We start from the raw sequence: 13,059 nt of genomic DNA on the forward strand, positions 1-13,059 counted from the left end.
AAGAGAGAGGGAGAGAAGAGCACAAAATTTTGTGCTCTAAGAGAGCTCTGAAATCTGAAGTTTAATTTTCAAATGATCAAAGTTAAAAAAAATGCACACACATGACTTCTATTTATAGCCTAAGTGTCACACAAAATTAGAAGAAAATTTGAATTTTTATTCAAATTTCACTTGAACTTGAAATTGAATTTGTGGAGCCAAATTTTGGAGCCAAAATTTCACTAATTATGATCAGTGAATTTTAGCTATGGTTCAGCCCACTAATCCAAGATCAAATCCAAGATTCTCCACTAAGTGTGTTTAGGTGTCATGAGACATGTAAAGCACGAAGGACATGCAGAAAGTGTGACTATATGATGTGACAATAGGGTGTAGCAAGCAAATGCTCACCTCCCCCTCTAAAATTTAATTGGATTGAGCTTCTTCCAATTCAATTAAATTTATTTCCAACCACACACATCAAATATTCACTTAATGCATGTGAAATTACAAAACTACCCCTAATACAAAAACTAGTCTAGGTGCCCTAAAATACAAGGGTTGAAAAATCCTACATTTCTAGAGTACTCTACCTACATTATGGAGCCCTAAATACAAGGTCAAAAAATAATAAAACCTCAATCTAATATGTACAAAGATAAGCGGATTCATACTTAGCCCATGAGCCCAAAATCTATCCTAAGGCTCATGAGAACCCTAGGACCTTCTCTTACATCTCTGGCCCAATCTACTTGGAGTCTTCTATCTAATGCCCTTGCGGGGTAGGATTGCATCAGCTAGTAACGAGCCTAATTACACCGCTGACCCTGATGATGATAGTGAGGATGACCCTGAACCTAAAAGTGTCTCAGATAATGAAGGTGAGTGTTTACAATAATGTTTCTAAATTTCTATTGTTATGAGTTTGTTTGTGTGTGTTCATTTGAAGATTGGAAAAATTGGTCCTGGCATGTTGTTGAATTTTATTAGAATATAGAAATTAAGCATTATGGTTAGTGCCAAAATGATATGAAAATTTAGAATTGAGGTACATTTTGGTTATTGTAATGCTTTTTTCCATTTTTAATTTTTATAAAGTTATATTTTTTCAATTTTGATCCCTTTAAAGTTGTGTTTCCTTTTAATTCCTATAAATTTGCACTTTTCTAAATTTGATCTTTGTACGCATGAATCTATCGAGACTAAAAATAAAAATTTAAAGTGTTAAATGTACTAAAATTAAAAAAATATAAACTTACATAAACTAAAAATGAACAAAAACTTATAAGAATTAAAATTAAAAAACATAAACAAAAAATGAATAAAAAATTATAAAAATTAAAATTAAAAAAATACAAACTTTCATAAACTAAAAGCATATTTAAACCATAATGAACTTGCAAATCGGTACATGTCTAAAACTTTATTACTACATGTATATACCTACGGAGAGATTCAAAATAACAGTAACCATAATGTGATTGTAATTTGTAAACATGTTTTCTCTTGGGTCATCCCCCTTTATTTTCTCTTGCTGCATCTTTGTGGGAATCTGGGAAGTTTCAAATCTCCTTTCTTGAGGTACATGTGTGGCTTTGTCGTGGTGGTTCTGGGCCCTACATCACGTTCTTTTCCTCAAGCTGGGCTCTTTGTTTTTGGCCCAAGTTCTGTTCATGTATCCTTAATTTATTGTGGTTATAACATCTATTTAAAGACCAGACACAAGACATGATCGACCGATCGAGTTCCTGCATTTTTATTTTTAGTTCTGTTATTTTTTTATTTGGTGTATTTAGTTCCTGTTAATTGAGAGAATAGGGAGTAAACGTACTGTTGATTTGACTCTTTCAATTCTTTTCGTACTAGCCGGTTGGAAATAGCTCGAATGGTTGGAGTAGCAAAATATTTGGTATTTTCCTTAGGGTTTCGTTTTTTTTTTATGAACATTTCCTTTGTGTTTAATGCTTGCTAGACGCTAGAGGTGGCTGGGGCTTGGCTACGTGCATGTACTCGAGCACTGGATCTTTCACCTTAGGTGAAAGCACATGAATATTTTTATATTGCATCTTCAACATACTTTCTCTCATAAGAATTTTTTGGGCTTGCAGCATGAATAATGTATAGACCTACTTATTTTAGGCTGAAATCGAACATTTTATTAGAAAAATAAGGACGGCAAACTCTAGACCAATGAATAATTTTTTATATTTATTTGTAACACCTTATAGTGCTAATTTTATTTTTTCATGGTATGACAATATTAAATATTATAATATGTCTATGCCTCAGCAGTTGAGGTAGCAAATCCCATTAAAAGTGACAATCAAGTTTTCTGATACACATTAGTCATTAATAAAATTGATTGATATTGTGTACGTATAACATGGTAAAAAAAAATAGTATTAATAGGCACGTTATGTGCTGTAATCTACTAGAGTTTTTGTCTGAATAACTAGTAGACTTTGGTTTTCCGATAATCCTTACAATGTGAAAGCGCCTGTTATCTTTTAAGAAGATAAATAAATAATATCAGTCATTGATAAGAAAATTAATGGTTGGTATTTTAATATACGAATGATTTATTATGTATGTGTATATAATATTAATTGATAATTTTTTCATCATGGGCTGGGATTATATATACTGAGAGAAGAATAAAGTAAGCTATATACTTCAGGGGAGGAGAATCCTTGTCTCTAGATACAGTACCTCAGAATAAAATGAGGGCAGTGGTACATTAACGGGGTCTAACCCGATTGGGTTGGGATGGTCATTCTTTTTGAGACATTTTACATTGTTTAGCTCAAATCCACTGATAGGCCAGAAATGCATGGCTACATGTATTGTGACCGGGGCTGTAAGTACAAAGTAAAAGTACATAAGAAATAAAAGAATGTATCCACTATACAGTGCCTTCCTGTTGTAGCTGATATATGATAGGCACCTGTGAGTGAGTCCAATCTAGGGCGAAAGCTTTGGCTTTTTCTGTTTTTAATTTGAAAGAAGAATCCCTAGCAACCATCCCACCGTAAGTATATTCGAATTTCAAAGGGATTCCCCTGTTATGCACCTCTTTAGTCTCTTTCAGACAATATGAAATCCTAGGAATGTGAAAGAGTTATAACAAAAATGTTTCTTGTACAATCTTAAGTTGTCTACAACTTGAAAGAGAAAAGAAATAAGACATAAATGATTAATTTGATTGATGATATAATTTAATAAAAAAATGATAAAGAGAAAAGATTATTGTTGAATGAATATTTCAAATTTTGGTTTGTCAAAATATAATCATTTGAGTTATAATATTTGTACATCCAAATTCTCTTACAACCTACTTCCAATTTTCTCTTTCATATTTTTTTTTCTTCATTTTTCATTATATCATTTATCGTATTCATGAGGTCTTCACTCTCATTTTTTTTCTCTCTTTATTAGATCATTCTTCTATTTATCCATACATCACAAATTTAGGTTGTACATTTAACTTTTTCCAATGTAAATTTAGTTTGCGATAAGCTTATATAAAGAGGGAGACTATTCTGATATTTAGTTATCAAAAGAAATGAGAAATTATATATCTAGATCATATAGTATGTGTTTGGTTATGCATTAAAACTCATGTTTAACGGAAATACACATATTCCAAGACACAAAAGTTAAAGTCATGTGAGAGAAGCTTTTTTTTTTCCAACGCCAGTTGCTCTATTGCAAACAAACATATAATCATAGGTTATAGTTTCTTTCAATTTTGATTATTTGTGTATAGTAGTATAATCAGTGTTCTCACAATATTCGCTTATATAGATTATAGAAGGTACAAATCTAACAGAATGAGGGTAAAAGGGATATGACTAATCTAGATTAGGTAGTCACCTTGCCTATGTGAAAACAAGGATAAAAGGGTGGTGGATCCGTGGATGGGTGTTTATACCGTAAGTTATATAGATTATAGAAGGTACAAATTCCTTGGATAATAATTTGAAGTAGAATGAATGAATGAGGGTAAAAGGGAAAAAAGGAAATGTTGAATGTTGTGGTCAGCAAAGTAGTCATAAATGAGATTCTCATCCAGGGTACGACATGCCCACATTAATGCCGAGAGAAGAAAGAGAGAGGAAATTGACTGGGCGTAGTAGTAGTAGTAGGGTAAAGTCAAGTAACAAGGAGAGAGAAAATAAAAGGGGTTACTTAAATACTCGCCCCTCAGAAAGAGAAAGTGCACAAGGACCTTTTTCATCTCATGCTTATTATACACTATAGCATTGACAGGTTTCTGTGGTAGCAACAGATTAGTTGTTATCCAATTTCACTTTTTCTGTTGACTCCCTTATGCTTCTTTAGGCAATGGTATTTACTTGCATTTGTTTAGATTCCATGTTCCCACAGGATACCATATGTCTCAATCTAAATCTCATTCTCACCTCCTCTTTCTTTTTACTTCCCTTAAAATCAACACAACTGAAATTGGTTTGCTTTATCTACCAACTTGAAAAGGCTGGGATTACAAAATGCAATTTTCCTGTGTTCACATTGTTAATGGCTAGCTTTTTACATCTTCTAACTAACCACCAGAGAATTCAGGTTAAGGTGGTCGTATACCAATCAATTTGAATTACTTGAAGTGGTTTTATATTGACAAATTAAGTAATGCCAAGAAGTAATGACACCATTTTCACCCCCATAGAAAAAGACATACTATATTTTACCATTTATTTGGGACACAACTTTTCAAATGATAGGTAGAATAGCCTTGTATTAGTTGTAGATAGTAGATACTATAATTATTATTGGGTGGGGTTATAGCAGAAACCCAATCCCTATTAGCTCGTTAAAATTATTATTAATATTACCATTTTACTTAATATATTCCCTACATAATTTCTCTGAAGACTCACATTAAGAACCTCCAAGCATTTTGTAAAAGCAGTAGGAAAGGAATAAAAATCACAGTAGAAGGAGAGGCAAGAAATAAAATAGTGTTGAAATGTGACTATTTTATATTAGTAGGAGAATCAAATTTGTCCTGTTAGAGCTTCTTGCATTGTTAAATTCATCACAGTGGCTCTCATTAAAAGTTAAAAATGTCTTATGCACATGGAACCATGTTTGTGGCGAAATGTGCTTCAGAAAGTGACAGGATGCATACCCATCATACTGCAGCCATAAAGAAAACAAGTCCAAATCACCATCATACTGCAGACATAAAGAAAACAACTTCAACAAACATAGCCGGCAGACGGCCAATCCTAGATGCAAGAAGCATAATAGCATATGTTGCAAAGAATATTCCTTATCCTAATTAACAATGTGACGAAAAATAATGAGTAACAACATAGGATAATTTGATATTAAAATTAGTATCTTTATTATTATTTTATCTGATTCCATCCATATAAGAGGATGAGAACCTAAGTATTCAAAGCACAACAAAAATGAGTGACCGCAAAATCGTTCTAGTGACTGGCTGTGCCAAAGGTGGCATTGGGTATGAATACTGCAAGGCATTTGCTGAGAGAAATTGCCACGTCGTTGCCTCTGACATCTCAACGCGGATGCAAGACATGTCAGACTTGGAGTCAGATCCTAACATCGAGACACTTGAGCTTGATGTGTCTTGTGATCAAAGTGTGTCCTCAGCAGTGGCCACTGTTATATCAAAACATGGTCACATAGATATTTTGATTAATAATGCTGGAATAGGTAGCACAGGGCCATTGGCTGAGTTGCCACTTGATGCAATCAGAAAGGCTTGGGAAATCAACACACTTGGGCAACTAAGAATGACGCAGCATGTGGTGCCTCACATGGCTATGAGAAGAAGTGGTAGCATAGTGAATGTTGGCAGTGTGGTTGGTTATGTGTCAACCCCTTGGGCAGGGTCTTATTGTGCTAGCAAGGCTGCAGTGCAGGCCATGTCAAACAGTTTGAGGCTAGAACTAAGGCCTTTTGGGGTCAATTTGGTTCTAGTTTTGCCTGGCTCTGTGAGGTCAAATTTGGGGAGGGCCAATTTGGAGAGATTGGGTAATTATGAGTGGAAGCTTTATAATGACTTTAAAGAGGTAATTGAGGAGAGAGCTAGAGCTTCTCAGGGTGACAAAGCTACTGATGGTAGAGTTTTTGCTAGACATGTGGTTAAAAAAGTTTTAGGCCCTAAACCACCAAAGCAAATTGTTTTTGGTCACATGACTGGCTTGTTTGCCTTGCTCTCATGGTCTCCCCTATGGGTGAGAGATCTGTTTTTCTCAACCCGTTTTGGCCTAAGTAAAAAAGTTTAATGTTTTGTATTAAGTTATGATGTACAAAACCTCTATATTATACACTTTATCAATGTCTATTATTTCTCTTTATTTTTCTCCTTTAATCATGTCATATATCCTATCTTACTTTTCTCCCACTCTACTTGTTGAATAAAGTTTAGTGTCCACTAAACTTTTTCCTTTTGTATCACTTTATTTGTGATCAAATCTCCACTGCTTACTATTTAGATAAATGAATAATATATTGTTGTATAATTTGATGTTTCATGTACATATTATTTTCTCAATTTTTAGGTGAGGATTTGTACCATTATTCAAATGCTTAGAATATAATATTATAAAATTATTTCAACACTATTCTCAATTTAAGACCTCATTTGTTAATAATTTCAACACCATTCATAGATATTTGGAAATTAATAAGACTAAAGAGTTGAATCTCTCAGATGATGGTGGTGAAGAGATTATTTCTCAAGCTGTGGACAAGAGTAATGAAAAGAAGGGTGAAGGTAATCCTGAAGATGAATTAGGGAAACTTGCACAACAAAATGAAGAAGTCTCTCAAACTTAGGATGATATAAAAATATCTTCAAATATGCATATTCAACCATTCCTAATTCTAGATCCAGAGATCTCCTTAATAAGAACACACATTTAACAACCTCTAATCTCCTCACTTCAGACAAAGTATTCAACTTTGTCTTTTGATTTCTCACTAGAATCTTTGCCTACTAGGAAAGGCAAAGAATTAGAAGTTCACCATGAACATAATCAATCTTCCTAGCAAAAAACATAAACAAGTCATTTTCTAGAAATGCCTTATGTAATCAACTAACCTTTGTGGTAACCGATTAGATTACACTTCTTTATTCTTCCTAGCCAACACAAAATCATGTGGTAATCTATTGCACTAACCATGTAACCGATTACCTTAGTGTAATTTTCAAAAATAGTTTCAAAAGAATAGGTTTACGATTTAATTGATTTTCTTATGGAATGATATCTAAAATTAAAACCATCAACATGCCTATTTCTAAAACAAACAATACAATGTCACATTCACTAACATGTTTGGCATGAAAAAATAAAACCAAAACATAATGTCTAAAAGATAACTAACTTCATGTCAACACTTCATACCAATCTAAGCTAAGAGATCAAAGGTCTCAAAACATACAACATCATAAATATAAATAGCGAAAGAGACAATTTTTATGTGATTCGACACTTCTTACTTGTGTCGACAAGAACATCTAAACAAATATATATTTATTATCTCATAACACTTTACAAGTTTTTTTTTGGATAAACTTGAAAAACAATCTCTATTACAAAGCCTCTCTCTTAAGATGATGACCTCCTTTAAAATTTTGAATTGATTTTTTCAACACAAACCCATTTAACTTGTCTCTTAAATAGATCTTAATATCTTGTGGAATTAATTCTTTACCTCCAATCAAGAAATATCCTAAATTCACCCCCAAAAAATTTAACCTAATTACCTCTATTATATGAGCATAAAATTATTCTAAATAAGGGAGGTAGAGAAATCCACCATTGAACAACCATGTGCAAAGCATATAGTATCACCGAGATACAAATTAAATCAAAGGCGATCTGGTTTAAGGATTTATATCACTTTGTTTGTGATGATGAAAAATATTGTTAACTACTTAGGTAAATGGAATAATATACAATTATGTATTTTATCTTTTGTATATATATTTGTGTTTGGTTTTTGGTTCAAGTCACGTTCAACGAAAATTTTCCATTTTGCAAGACAAAAACACAAAAGGAAGGGAGATGATAGATTGATATTCAGTTCAATGTAACTAAAAACCAAACACACAAAGTAATTAAGCAAAAAAAGAAATAGTAAAGTAACATGACGTAATTATAATTTAATTGAAAATTAAGAATCAATAATATAAAGATTTTTTTACACTCAATTATGAATTATTATATAATTAAAATTATTAATTTTTATAATAATTATTTTAAAAATTACATTAAAATTATTATATAATAACTTAGTTAATAGAATACACACAATCTTTCCTGTTACAATGTATATTAAGATTTCTATAATCCTACCAACCAATGTGATTATTAGATATAAAACTAAATGATCTCATTAACCGGTAACAATAACAATGACATAATTATATTTTTACAATCAAAATTTTGAAGCACTTATTCAATAACTCTCTTTTTGTTATTTATTTATTTTTATCATACTACATCATCAATTAAATCAATTACTTATTAATGTCTCTTTCTTTCTCTCAAGTTGTAGATAATTTAAAGATGTCTAAAAAACATTTTTCCAACAATATAATCCTTATTTTTAACTGAGTATAAATGATAGGTTGCTACAAGGAATTAGCAGGTCCATTGCCTCGAAGCCAACAAAGAGAAGAAAGGGCACAACAACATGCACAGTCATCCCTTCCCCATCGTTCCACATGAAAAGGATGGTGATGAAATGGAAAGAAAGCAAAATTCGCTAAGGCAGCTAGTTTCCTTTATTTGTCGTTCACTGTTTCAATATGGGGCAAAATGTTAATTGGTCTCTAGGGCTTGGTGGGGATCATCATTACAACAATCAAAAAGAGGGTCTCTTTCTATTTCTCAACATTCCTCCTGGTCTGGTGCTTCGTCTCTCTTTCACTGTTAAAACTCCGTTTCAGATCTCTTTTTCTCTAACAACATCATCATGCGCTCTAGAATTCCTGTCTCCATGAATTTGGTCATGCAAATTTACATGCAAACTAATCATTATAGTGATCAAACGGAATCTGTGTATTTAAGGCTTTTTAACAGCCCCCCTCTCTATATATATTAATTATATGAAAAATGACATATATATACGGTTCATTTTGGTGTAGAAGAAGAGATGAAAAAAAGAATAAAACCAAAAATATAGCAAAAAGAAATGTTAGCAATATACTTTATAACATAATTATTGTTTTGTTAAAATTTTATTAAAATTTCAAATTTTGATAGATTTCATTTTTTATTTAATGAGTCTTTTTTTATTTTGTAATTTTCATATAAATTAATTAAAAGAAAAATGTTTGTAAATAAAGTATGCTAGAAAATGTATTTTTAGCACTCACGATGACCTCATGTGTGGTTTTTTTTTTTTTTTGCACAGCCAAATTTAATAAGAACATAAACTCCATTTTAATGTAGGGAAAGTAAAGGGCGATCCTCTGTGTAAGAGTGCTCTAAACATAAACTCCATTTTGTATATGTGGAACTGAAAAAAAAAAAAGAGAGAGAAAAGGGGAAAAAAGAAATAGAATATTTATAATTGTTCTGTGTAAATATTGCACTAGCTACTAAGATAAATGAGTTGCTTCTCAAGTTCGATCATAAAGAAATGTGATCGTGGTTTACGTCAAAAACTGTTGGAAAAGGAATTTAATTCTGTTCAAACTTAAATACCTTTCTCATTGTTTTGGATCTTGGAATATTAGACAAGGAGTAAACTCACTGTAACAGTGGTCGTAAGTGTGGATCACTTTAATTTCTAACTATAAAATCTTCATTTTAATTTCTAGTGTTAAAAAAAGTTAGTCCACTTATTCTTTTCTATTTTACTTTTTATTTTTTATATAAAAAATACTAAAGTAAATGATTTTTTCTAAAATCAAGAATTAAAACAAATTTTATAAAGTCAAACTAAAGTAACTTACACTTTTAACTTTAAAAATTAAAATGAAAATTTACTCTTTTCTCAAGCGTATAGTGAATGTACATGTGTTTCGTGCAATGACCCTTTTCATGCAATTTTTTTTCTCAAATAAACATTCTTTTTCGAAATCGTAATCCGAGTGCCCGCTTGGCCCGGAGGGGTTGCAAGTGTGATTTTGCATGAAAAATTATTGCTTGGTTAGTTTAAAGTAATATGATTTTGTTACTAAAAGAACTTTTGTTAGGAAATGAATATTGTAACTTCTGTATTGAGTTAAAAAAAATTACATTAAGTTTTATTATGATTTATTTTTTAGATAAAAGTTTTAACACATAAATATCTTTCCTTCAAACTTAAGATCATGACTTAAAATCAAATTTATAAACGCACATCCAAATACCCCTCGTATATACGACAACTACTTCTAAATCCAAATGCTAATTAAAGACAAAGAAAAACAAGATTACTGAGCAAAGAAAATCAAATTTATAAACGCACATCCAAATTCCCCTAATTTAGTGGCTTTTGTTGTGATTCATGTGAAGTTACTGTAGTTTCACAAATCCAGACTTTATTATAATGGGATTAACCAATTCGCTAAATATCTATCTGCCAAGGATTGTACCAGCAATGCCTTGTAAGGCTTTAATTAATGTATGCATCACATAAAGGTATGTCTGTTGAGTGAAATTGATTGTCCCACACTTCCACTACATATATAGAATAAATTTAAATCCACTTATCTTTATTAAGGGCCATCACTTCATCATGCAAGGAATATCTGTACTTCAAGAGCGCATAATTTATCGTAGGTTTCTAATCTTATTTCATCTTTGCTTCTCGAAGTGGTGAGCTTCTATTTATTAGCCTCACCAAAACGCATATGGCAATAACATAAGCACACACTTTTCACGTTAATGGTTCAATTTTTTAATTGGATTTGCTCCACATAAAATGGCACATTTTCCCTTAGCTCCTCTTGGATAAAATTCACCTTCTATATATTTCAATGGGAAACCAAGAAAAGATCCATGTTGGGATGTGTAAACTATATAAAGACTGCTTTATATATATGTTGAAGATGAGTCATGACAAATCACAACTTAGGGAGAAAATAATAATTGCTATAATTAATTAATTAAAAGATGAAATGGAAGTTTGTGTGGTTGCTATAATTAATGTGCTGATATAGATTGAATACGATTATCCACTTGCTAGTTTCCCTGTTGAAGAATGTTTAGTGACTCCACCTCTCTCTCACATTTTGTCTTGATGTTGATTGACTACAATCCGGGCCATCCCATTAAAAAAATGCACCTCAATAATTTTTTAGATTATTATTTTATTTATAATTTTATACAAAAAATTCTCTATTCTAGATGCTTGATGAGTGGCCTAGACAATCATGTAACCCAAATAGTATTGGGTCCATTGGGGAACTTACATTACTATGACTGTGAGGGTGGACACTTGCATCTCTCATTTTTTAAAGTTCATCAAATTTGTAAATAAAATCATATATTTTTATATTTTATTTTATTTTATTTGTATTTATATAACTAAACCCATTAATTTTATTTTTTATAATTTACACCCAGTAACTTAGAGTCATAAATCTGTCGATCGGGCCACATTAGATCACATCCCATACATTTTTCTTTCTAGTGTTTTGTTCCGTATCCCACCCCCATCCCAACCCACGCTTTGACTTTATAAAGCACCATTCACCCTAATTAGTAGTGTGAACATTCCTGAAACTTAATCTAGCATGATAATCGTGAACCTTTTATGTTCTTGAATGCCAACAATTATAGGTCCCCCTAGAACTGTTAAGACCAAGTATCACAAATAAGCTTGCATTAATTTCTGACGCTTTTTCCCCTAGTCCCCTCCTTATTATAGAACTCCAACGAGTAATAACTAATAAAAATAAGGCTTTAAATTGTGGTTAGCATCGTGGTTGAGGTTTCATTGCAATTTATATAGTCGTGTTATTCATATAATAATTTATACAATATATTTTATGTCTATCTTTTTCTATTACGTCATTTATTAGACTTCATATTTTTGTGTTAGTTGTATCATTTGTTACATTTCTCCTATTATAACCATATATATCTATTATTATAATAAGATATATAATAATTTATATAAGAGGAGAAATCAACTTATTATAAAAGTAAATTTTTTATATTTACTTTTCATTCTAATAATTTATTTTTTAAAATCTAATAATTAATGACGTATAAGAAGAGGAATCAACATTTATTTTTTATGTAATGTATGTTTGGGTGGATGTTGCAACAGATTTCTTCTCTTTCCGATGCATAATTTTTCATATTCAATACTAAATGCATGTTTACTTTCAATTATTTACATGATTAATCACCTTATAATAGAAGCGACAAATACTTGCTGGTGTGTAATAAGAGATTGAGAGAGTTGCATGTGGAGAGAGAGTCTTCGTTCCACCTTGCATCATCCGTTCTAAACATAGGCTAAAGCTTTGTATTGTAGCTTTTGCATCCTTTGGTTGTTTGATGATTTGTTGCATAGGATACATATTTCCAAAAACACAATATTTTGAAAAATTGTCAATAAATATAATTGATGCAGTCACAATTGCAATTTTGATCCCGTTGCAGAGACTCCAAAATCTTAATGTTATAATGACAACATCAAAACTTTGAATAAAAGTAGTAAATGGGTAGTGAAAAAAATAATTACTGTCATGTTAATTAGTTAACAAAATTGAGATGACCCCAGTTGGAAGAAAGTGCCAAGAGCCCAAAAACAAAGTCACTGGCCAGTGGTTGAAACTTGAAATATCACTGTTATTGGTTAGACCTAGTGGTAATTCGTGCGTTTGAGAATCAACGGCCAAAAGGGAGAGAGACTAGGCCACACCATATTGTGCAGTGGAGGACAAGAGAGTTGGACTTGAAGGAAACGACGTCGTAAGAGCCAACCCCTATAACGCTCAAGGGTAGCAGATACCTGTCCTGTAGTTGCAAAGTTGTAGTAGGGGTCCATAGCCAGAGAGCAGCAGGATCTGCAAAACTGTTTTGAAGTGACTGGAGGGAGGGACACGTTGTCCACGGCCCGTGAAATCTAATTCAACGT

General features: G+C 31.8%; 1 protein-coding gene across 1 annotated transcript; it reads left to right on the forward strand.

The window, feature by feature from the left end:
- Window positions 1-5,411: 5,411 nt before the first annotated feature.
- Window positions 5,412-6,373, forward strand: LOC114412501 (NADPH-dependent 1-acyldihydroxyacetone phosphate reductase-like). The gene has a single exon (XM_028376426.1). The coding sequence runs from the start codon at window positions 5,412-5,414 to the stop codon at window positions 6,252-6,254; it is 843 nt and encodes a 280-aa protein (XP_028232227.1). The 3' UTR covers window positions 6,255-6,373.
- The last annotated feature ends 6,686 nt before the right edge of the window (window positions 6,374-13,059 follow it).

The sequence above is a fragment of the Glycine soja genome, chromosome 5 (genome assembly GCF_004193775.1).
Source record: "Glycine soja cultivar W05 chromosome 5, ASM419377v2, whole genome shotgun sequence".
Lineage (NCBI taxonomy): Eukaryota > Viridiplantae > Streptophyta > Magnoliopsida > Fabales > Fabaceae > Glycine > Glycine soja.